The sequence below is a fragment of the Falco biarmicus genome, chromosome 5, assembly GCF_023638135.1.
Source record: "Falco biarmicus isolate bFalBia1 chromosome 5, bFalBia1.pri, whole genome shotgun sequence".
Taxonomy (NCBI): Eukaryota; Metazoa; Chordata; class Aves; order Falconiformes; family Falconidae; genus Falco; species Falco biarmicus.
This window is the reverse complement of record NC_079292.1, coordinates 15,554,348-15,564,624: the sequence shown is the minus strand read 5'-3', so window position 1 is coordinate 15,564,624 and position 10,277 is coordinate 15,554,348. Positions and strand designations below refer to the sequence as shown.

Here is a 10,277-nt window from a genome sequence, read left to right as displayed (position 1 = left end):
TGTCAGCCAAGCAGGATCCACAGTAAAATATAATCTGGCTAAGGCAGATTTTCTTAAGGAAAGAAGGCAAGAAAAGTACAGTCAAGGTTAGCACATATTTCTCTAGCCCCTAGAGTGCTTGCCCTGAAATGAAGGGCAAAAATCTTTGACTGTGTCCACATGGACACAAATTTTAACAATGGCACAACCCAGCTCGATATTACTTCCTCCCTGACTCAAGATGAAGAATGAAATATCCAGAAGAGAGTGCTACTGAGCGCAGGCAAGTTTTTGGCAGTCGCAACTGAAAAGTACAAGGAAAGCTTCTAAAAAACACAGGTCAAATTTTCATTTCTTTTTCTCTGCTCTAAATACTGAGTGTCTGTAGGAGGGCAATGTTATTAAGGGTACACATAGATTCACTTGACAAGACAGAAAAGGGATTCCACATTTGAGTCAGGCTTTAAAATACAGCTCTGAATAGTTGTTTCTCACATACACAGACTTGTTCTTAACCTTGAAAGAAACTGCCTCATTCACTAGTATTTAAGAGTAGAACGAACACACTCCTACCCTGCAGCATTCTTTTGAATAAATTCATTATTCTGGTTAATATTTAAACGTGACTAAGCAGCAAAAACTGGCCTCTGACTTTGTGACAACTTTGTTTTGGGCTATACAGCAAATCTTCTAGGAACAAACATTTAAGTACTGCCACAAGAATAAAAGTAGATGATCTGATGGGCAGTCACAACTTGCTCGATTCAGGCATTTATGGAAACATCAGGGACTATCTTAAGACAGCTTCCAAGAGTGAGATATGTTGTCAGCTCCCCAGGAGTTTGTAGCAGGGCAGACAGCCAAACCAGCATAGTGCAGCACAGCATGGCCAAGTTCCCCGTCTTTATGGGCTGCTCAGCACTGAAGGATAGGGAAAAATGAAGAGGCTGCAGCTTCCCTGTGTACTCAAACAGGTGATGAGCCCAGTCTCACTGCTCTCTACATCAAGGCGGCACCTATCCTCTTTTCTTGCTTTCAGTGACAGCTATACACCCGCGCCTGCTGCTAGCAACAGGAGGTGCACAAACAGAGCCAAAGCCCCAGTGAATTTGCTGCACATCACAAAACACTGTTCAGCTCTAGTACAGTAAAAGGTGTTAATACTGCTGCCCTGCCAGCTGGCATTTCAGCATCCTAGCTCCAGCCTGCATTTGAGACGGGTTTGCTCACTGGAGCCATAGTGACCACAGCAATACAGATCCCAAAGTGACTCCATTCAGCACTTCCTGCGCTGGCTACCAGGGATCTGACATTCAGATCTCTCTTGTGCTTGAGTTTCATATGACTTCTCCTGCAGGCTGGTGGCAAAGCTGTCAGCTACCACCAATACCACACCAGCTCCCATAGCAGGGACACTCCTGGGGGTCGGCACACGCAGTATTTCTCAGCATTGTCACAGAGGCCTGATCTTCAGATCACTGGTCACAGCACCCTAAACCACAGAGTGCTCTGTTCCTTAAACACCTCCTGATGCTGGCGGATTTTGTTCTCCACCATGGAGCTCCCTATTGCTATCCTATACTGACTCAGCTTCATTTTCCCTCACTGTCACCATCCAGCCTTTGTTCCAGCCATGGGTTTCTAATTACAATCCCTCTCTCTAGCGTCCCACCAGGTATCATAATTCATTTCACCTGCTAGAGCTGCATAACTATAGCCTGCGACCAGAAGAAATCACACAGTATACAAGGATTTTTATGAGCTTACTCCATTGATGGCTGCAAGGGAGACTGTTGCCAGCTGAGGATACCTCACCTATAGAGATCTGGCAGATTTCCAGGCCCTTTGTTCCCTCAGTACAGCGGGATCAAGCACACTGCATCTCCTGATAGCAGTGGTGATTCTTGTGCAGTCAAGATAAAGCTGGTAAATTAGCCAAAGTGTCTTCTGCCCACCCCCCCCACCCCCCCCCGCCCCCATCTCCCGTGGGTAAATAAGGCACAGAGTATTTCGGTGCTGTCAGCATGCATGGGATGTCAATTCAAAGGCAAAGGCTGCTCAGCCCGTTGTGGGTGTCCGGGGTAAATGAGAGCAGCTGCTTGTTGCTGCCGCATGATGCTTTCCATTTCATCTCAGCTGCAGGACTCTAGCAGACGTCAAAGCCAGCAGTGTTCTGCATCAGTCTCCCCCATGCAAAGGAAAACAAGTCTTCTCCTAATGAGCCAGAAGTACACATGTGGTTATTTTTCCTTTTTAAGATCTTGCTTGCTGTGGACTACACATCATGTTCACCTTAGCCTGCAGAGCTAGAATGCTGTTAACATTTAGCTGTGTAGAACAGACACATATGCAGCTTGAATTTCTATAAACATAACCACAGATGTGTCGATCTGTATTTTACCAGCTATAGTCCTGCCTGCCATATCTTGTCTCCATGTCTTCCGAAGGAAAGCACTCTGGGGATGGGGCACACTGGTTTCATCTACAAGAAGTGTAAGGGAAAGTTTTAGCCCTATGGAAAACAAGGTGGTCTCTTTGAGTGCATATGAAATTTAAGTTTTTGTTGAAATACTCAATCATAGTGTGCTAAGCTTTCCAACTCAGTTTTAGTTTCAGTTGTTGCCTAGATCTGAGCCACCAGTGAAGCATATACTGATCTAATTCATTCCTACTATCATGTGTGCAAGACTACACAAAATTACCATTTTGTAACTAAGCCACCCTAATGACTAACAAGGCTATTTGTGACAAAGTCAGTTTGTCATAGAACCGGAGCTTCATTTGGTAGGTAAGCACATACTAAATAGGAACACAGTTTTAATAAAGTGTTTTAGCCACATCATGTGTGACCTTAAAACCCCAAAACCTGAAAAAATTATAGATATTATAGTAAAAACCTTAAGCAATATGAAAATTCATAGAAGTTTATCCTAAATTAGGAAAAAAACCTCCAAACATTACAAAGAAGGGACCTCTGAAAAAAACTTGATACAACCTCCCTCTCAAAGCATTGCTAACTTTGATCAGGTGGCAAACAATTTGCTTCAGGTCTAGCTTTGAAGTTTAAAATATCATAACAGAATTACCAAAACATCTAGATACTGATCTTTGTAACGTTGTACCAGTGATCCTATCATAGTTCACCGTGATGAAACAGCACAGAGCTTTTTATTTCAGGTGTCTATAGTTCTGTTCAGAAGAGTGCAACAGAGAAGGTCCAATAGTTTTGGCTTGCCCAGAAAAAAGAAAGAAGGGAAAAAAAAACCCCAACAAAACAGTCCTATGCACAGCAACAAAGTAATTCTCTTCGGCCATCTCTTCTCTGTCCTGCTCTTCCCAACTACTCATAGTGGTACAGGTATAACTTGCAAAACAAGCCATCTGTGACAACTGTGAATTCAGGGCAGCATTCAGCAATAAGTGAACTCGCTTCAAGGAGGAATGAGGATTTAAGGTTTAAAGTTACTATTTGGAACATGGAACTGATGCAAACAAAGAGGTCAGAAAGGACACCACAAAAGTAATTGCTGACAGAGGTTCTTGAGAGGCAGGAGAACAGCTAGCACAAGAACACTTCGAAATAACACTTCCTTGTATTTATCATCAACTGCCTCAGTTCTTTAAATTTCAATAAAAGATTTGTATTTTATGTTAGCTAACACCAAAGCATTGTAATTGCTATATACACAGCCTTTCCACAAAAGTTACACTACATTTAAAGCTCAATGCAGTTCTGGTGTGTAGAGCCTGGTAGCAGAGATGAAAGAAAAGATCACATTCATCTTTTATCATCAATACTTCCAGCGAAGCTTCAAGACTAGTTCAGACCACCGAAATGACAGAAGACTACTCAACCATAATTCATTTTCTGATAGCAAAGGAAGTGCAAACAGCATGGGACTACTAGAAGAACGCACATGCCCTAGGCCACTCACATAACACATCTACTCATGCAAGAATGTAGAGGGCACCGGGTCAGTCGCTCCATTAACACAGATCTGCTTAAAGACCTTTGAGTGTGAACCTAAAAACCCACTCCATTGTCAAGCCATTTGGCAGTTTCATCAGCTCTCTAGAATTCAGGGGTCCTCAAACTTTTTAACCAGGGGGCCAGCGCACAGATGCAGTGGCAGGCAGTCATCTGCGGCTGCTTGGTTTCCCCCCCAACCCCTGGTGGGGGGGGCCGGATTGAGGACCCTGGGGAGCCGTATCCGGCCTGCGGGCCGTAGTTTGAGGACCCCTGGTCTAGGTCATAACACAGTGTTGCTAACAAAACAAACCCAAACAAACCCATAATAGAAGTAACTGGTTTCATATCTCACTTCTGAATACAAGAATGGTACTGTCCTTCCTAAACCCTATGCCCTAGTCTTCTCCTGCTAAGAATTGCCTCTTGGGTTGCAGAAGGTCCAGGACACAGAGGGAAGGTCCTGAGAAGACAGCATTATGATTTTTGAGTGCCATACTTTTGGTGCAAGTGCTGGAACAGAGTACTGCTTTTCTCTTACCTTCCCTCAAGAGGCCTTTGTAATACTTGGTACTTAGGTAAGCACTGAGAAAAGGCAAGCCTGCTTTCTCATGGCAGTAACACAGATAGTATTGTCCTTAAGAAACAGCAGAAATTCATTGCTTTCAAATCCTTTATCCAGGAACAGAGAAGAAACAGAAGAGCATGCTTTTAGAAAAGGACACCTCAACACTGCACTTAGCTGTTCCAGAAGGATATTCAAATGAAATTTCGGACAGTAATAAAAGCCCCCACTTTGGGCTGACAGAAAGAAGTGTCTGAAGTGCAGCTCTAGTCTGCAGGAGTGATATAGTCCTCTCTACAAAAACCCCCGAGGCATCAGTATAAAAACCCTTCTTTAGCACAGATAACTCATTCAGCTAGGAAGGACGGCAATAGCTAGAGCCATGTTCCAGAAGCTACAAAGCCAATACACTTGCATTGCTGTTCCAGCAGTAAGGATGCAAGGCACATTCTTTCAGCAACAGTCATACTTATTTTATTATACTCTTTGGACTGGAGGTTTACTATCAGAAAATCAGTAGCTCTGGCACACTGAACAATTAGGATTTGTTATATGTACACTTAAGTCTATTGTCATCACAGTTTAGATCAAAAAACACCCAACAGCTTGGTTTTTTTTTTGCAATTCAGAGTCAGATATCTTAATAAAGAAGTCCACGTGACAAAAGCCAAATACCGCTCCTACTGAATAAGCTGAACAACATAAATGAAGACAGTTATATTAAGATATTTCCAGTTACGTACTTTCACACAGAAGCATTGTTCATGCACCTCACAAGGAATGTGAGAAGCCCAGACACTAGCATTTAGAATATATCAGCTTTGATTTCTACAGTACTTGTATGAGTTTTAGGCCATACGTTACTTTTTTTCCTCTCTCCAAGTTTTCAAGTCATCTATTGCACACATATACACACTCAACTCTGTTAAACAAGCTTACAGTGGAACTATAAGCTACCTTCTTGTTCAGAAATTGTCCCAAGCCACTGTAACAGCATATTAAACACAGAAGTAGTGTCCTTCCAGACAGGCTTGTCAGCAGATTTGATACAATAATCTGAATGGAATATCCAGAAACCTACATGTGGTGGCTAAAATGCTGACAGAGCTACGAGTTCAACTCTGATGGCTCTTGCAAGGTATCAGTGATAGAAAGAAGCTGAACTGCTTTTTCACATGCCCTAGCTGCATTTATTTTTTGTTTTTTCAGCCAAGGCTTGTTATTATTGCAACTTCTTTAGTTCTAACCCAGATGCAGTTGCTTCTCACCCATCCCTCCTATGAGGCTAATTTAAGAACCTGGAAGGGTCAGCATCCAGATTGCTTCAACATTTTGCTCATCAAGAACTGTAATAAAAAGCTGCAAAATTTCAAAAGGCATAATATATTTCAAGGTAACTAAACACTTGGATTATCCGAGACCTTATGTCAAACCATCATAGAAAACAGAAGTTTATTCAAAGTATTATTAGTTATTATTGAAATAAATCATAATGGCTCCATGCTCTGTGGCAGCGTGACGTAAAAGTTGAAGCCCTTCAAATTATCTCCTTGGTTTTATACTCCTGTTTGAGCTGGATATGTTCCTTGACTTCGAGAAATTCTGTTTGATTGGTTGTGCAGGTTGTTGTCCTTGTACATAAACCAAATATTTACTACCCATAAAACCGTATTAAGGAAGCCAAACACCTGTAGGTTAAGAAAAAATGTGAGATTAAGTTGTTTTTGTTTGTTTGTTTGTTTGTTTTTTAAAAAAGACAGAATATGACCTCAAGGCAAACCAGAAAAAATTGCTATCTTTAGCACCCCTTTGATTTGGAAAGACATTCCCACATGCTTTAGAGTATTACAAGACATTTTAACGGACTTCTTTGGGAGTCAGATAGTCATCATACTCTATCCTTGGTATGGAATTAGACAAGCTCTTTTCAGTCACTTGGCATGTCTGCATATGTACATCCAGAGCATGTGATTAACTACTACCGGGCCAACGAATAACAGCCAGAGTTTTGAAAAGCAGGAATCACTAGGAAGATCATACAATAAGCCTCATTTGCCCTGCTGTGAGGAGTTCTTCCTGTGAACATGAGCTTTATATCATTGTATTACAAGGAGCTTCCATTTGATGTGTAGAAGTGCTCACAGCTGACTAAAAAGCTAGGTTCAACACCAAAAGACAAAGCAGGAAGCATAGTGTTTCCTCCTTACTTATATCAGTCAAACCACTTGGGTGGCTCAGCAATATTTTATTTTGCATACAGTCAGAAATAACAGACTCAAATATGTCTAGAAATGCTGCATCTAAGAGCTCTAGGGACAGATCCTACAAGTTCTTTCTCTTAATTTCTTTGAAGAAGTTATTTCCTTCTGAAAAAGAAGTCTGGTCAGTGTTTTACCACAGCATTAATGGGCCTGAATGACTGATAACCCATAAACCAATCTTAACACATAAAGCAACACATGCAATCAGTAGAACAGGGCTCTCAGGTGCCATTGGCTATTTTCTACATGTTTACTGTACCCATATGGCAGAAGGCGTACATACCACAGACACATTCAGAGTTCCCATGCTGGTCACAGAAGCAAAACGACAAGTTGTTCCTAGTGCTTTGCAAGATTCAATTCCTGGAATAATGCTGGCCCCTGTGGACATTTTGATGTCAGCAAGTGCCTTTGCCCAAGCAAAGGTACTGAAGAGCCACAGAAAGGCTGTTATGACAGTGATAGTGAAGTCCTGCGGAAGAATACTCATTATTAGGTGAAAAATTTTTGCATGAATGTAACATAAGAGAGCAAAGCAGAGACAGTATCAATTATATCTCCGAAATAACTGCATCAGCGTTACTGACCACAAGCAAATTTAGCTGTTAACCATGTTGTAATTACAACACAAGTTATATTCTGTGTTGATAATCAGCTACAAAACTGTATGCCTTTTGCACCTATCAAGCATAAGCAATTTTATCCTTAGTAAGAAATCAAGTGCTAGGCATCTTATTTTAGAAACAAATTTCTGATTATATGAATTTATATTAACTTATGTTACAAAAATTTAAGTCAAAGTTTAGTAAAGTGGGGGTGGTAGAGGAGATAGGACAGAGGATTTCAATCTGCTCACTAGGTCTGTTTCTGGGCACGCTCTGAAATTTCTCATTCGAGGATCAGGGCTTTGGTATTTAAGGTGACTAAAATGTACAAGATAACTATTTCCCTCTGCCAATTGTGTCTGCACAGCAGGTGCTCTACACAGGGAAAATTCCCAGAGACTAACAGAGGAGGTTCTGCCTATGGAACAATTCTATATTTAAATTCATAATACAAAAGAAAAGTTGTGTTGAAGACACCGTTTGCCTGAGGAGGTGGAACTTCATTCCACTCTGCTCCAATAACTGCATATGGTACGATGCCATGGATGTTCAAGGGCTTTGGGTCCCCTTTTCTGCTTGAGTGCTGTAGTGACTAGACTGAGATACTTGTGTTCACACTCCATCTAGCCTTTGGAACTACTGAATATTCATAAGTTATTCAGATAGTCTTGTGTTAACAGTGTTTCTCATCTCTTTCTGGTTTCAAAGCCAAAACATCAAGATACCTTAGTATTACTTACAGTTAGCGGAAGCTTGTTATTTTGCCGATACACATGCTTATATCCAATATATACCACAAGTGCAGCAATGCAGTAGAGGAATACCAACACTGCAAGTGTAACAAAGAATTGTGCATAAGAGGAGAAGTTGCCCTTGAGATAGACATCAGTCCAAGTACCACCGCAATGTTTTGGGTCTGGTGCACTAAATACAACAGTATTCAACCTGCAAAGATTACATCCTTCATGTAGTTAAGGGTTTACTACATAGGGGAAACTTCATGTAGTCATACTTCCAATAACAATGCTTCAGCATTCTAGTTCAGTAAGTTTAGTCCAAAAGGCAATTTATATTTGTAGAAGGTATCAGCTATATGTAGAGGAATGAAGGCAGTGGGTTGATTGACATGGACGATGTGCAGGTGTAGCTCGTTCCCGCTAAGTGGCTAAATAGCCCTGAGGCTTGGGGGAGAGGGGGTCAGATGGAGGAGTATTGCCTAGTCCATCTTTGAACAAAAATATTATAACAGCACATCCAAAATAATCTTATTAGGGCTTCCAAAGCAGCTAAAAATTGATGAAGAAATAGGCTGTTACAATTAATTGTGTTGCTTTGCTTATTAATTACCTTCTGTAGCATTCATGCACTGCTATAACGGAGCTTAAGGTGGAACGATACAAAGCAGTAATACAGCCTGTTGCCATTTCTACCTACTTCTTTCTATAGGGCACTGACAACTACAATGCTTTGAACAATTATGACTAAATATTTATTTATTGCTACTACAGAGCAAATCAAAGGTTTCACACATTCATTCAGATATATACAGTAGGTACATATTCAAAGGGAGACAGATGGGGAATGACTGAATAATAAATAATTAGCATATGAGTGACAACTGAAGAGCTCATACTCACCTGAATGGATAAGCAAAAGCAGCTGTAACTGTTTTGTTTACCACATCTTTGCAGGAAACTAGAAGGGTAGTTTCACCTTGAAAGCCTCCACACGTGGCAAAAGTAAAGATGGAAAAAATCTATAGGAATTGATACATAGACATGTTAGTCCACACCTCTAGAGCTCAAAGGAAATAAACTCAGTATTTAGCTGAAACAGCTAAAGAGGGCAAGAAATGGTGACAGAGTTAGCAATGCTGAAGTATGAAGTGATGTCAAGAACTAATGAAAACATTGAGTTTCTATAATCCACAAACATGAGCAATACCTCTAGCAAGAGCCCATTTGAAAGTTCTTCTTGTTTATATTTCTTAGCTCTACTGCAGAAGTTTTTGTTTGTTTTTTAATACTAAAAGCCAGCACAGTACCTCTTGTGGTGGGTAAGAGAAGTATTTTTAGGAGTCCCAAACATCTACAACTGTAGATTGGAGTAGCTAGAAGGTACATGCTCAGAGTAATCCATACCAGCTTGACCCTCTAGCTCTTGTTTTCCCTTTGTTCCCTAGCAAAACCCTAAACCCCCAACAATCACAACACACAACAGCACAAGTCAGTATGACAGACTAACTAACAGTAACTAACGTAGATTTTATGTATCCGCAGAACTGTTTTCTCCCTCCCTGTCAGAGGGCTTGGCTGAAGAGCAGTCTGGTGTTGAACACCCACCATCAGCAACACCAGGCAGGGGGCAGGCAGCCCATTAGCACACACCTCTCCAGGCTTACCCAACTGAGGCACAGAGCAAAGCCAGGCCTAGCAAAGGGGAAGAAACAGCCCCACAAAGAGAACAAAGTCCCCCTCACACCTCCCCACCCCTACTCACCCACTCGAGGACTTTAATAAAGCCCAAAGGCTCCAGCAGCAAGCCAAAGTCCAGCCTCAAGCCATCCATCCTGGGAGACACCAGAGCAGCCAGCAAGGACTCACACCACCACCTGCCTCTCCACAGCCACCTCCCTGTAGGGCTGGTTGCTGTGCTCTGCCCTGCCATACCCGCTCATCTCGCAGAGGAGCTGGCCTACCCTCCGTGACCTCATCTGGGGCTCTTCAGTGCAGGGCGGGCGCTACTGCCACCAAGGACCTTGTCTGTGCGTGGGGGAAGTGGGGCAGTACTGTCAAGGAAGGAGCGGCGTCAGCCATTTTGTGGCATGAGGCAGCAAATGTGTGGGACGCTCCTCCTCCCCCGGCAGGCTGAGGGGCTGCAGGGCTGCGATGAGGGCTGGC

At 42.1% G+C, this 10,277-nt stretch overlaps 1 protein-coding gene across 1 annotated transcript; it reads right to left on the bottom strand.

The window, feature by feature from the left end:
- Positions 1-6,067: 6,067 nt before the first annotated feature.
- On the bottom strand, positions 6,068-9,945 carry SYPL1 (synaptophysin like 1). The gene is made up of 5 exons (XM_056341625.1): positions 9,877-9,945; positions 9,015-9,133; positions 8,118-8,322; positions 7,056-7,244; positions 6,068-6,199 (listed from the first exon to the last, which is right to left on the bottom strand). Exons 1-5 carry the CDS (start codon positions 9,943-9,945, stop codon positions 6,068-6,070), a joined length of 714 nt encoding a protein of 237 aa, XP_056197600.1.
- Positions 9,946-10,277: the final 332 nt, after the last annotated feature.

What these genes read in the sequence shown, in the direction of transcription:
- SYPL1 (XM_056341625.1), bottom strand. Translation starts at nt 9,945, where the DNA reads ATGGATGGCTTGAGGCTGGACTTTGGCTTGCTGCTGGAGCCTTTGGGC. An exon ending in GCTTTTGCTTATCCATTCAG is followed by an intron (nt 8,323 to 9,014) that starts GTGAGTATGAGC and finishes TAATCTTTGCAG; the next exon opens with GTTGAATACTGTTGTATTTA. An exon ending in ATAACAAGCTTCCGCTAACT is followed by an intron (nt 7,245 to 8,117) that starts GTAAGTAATACT and finishes ATTCTTCCGCAG; the next exon opens with GACTTCACTATCACTGTCAT.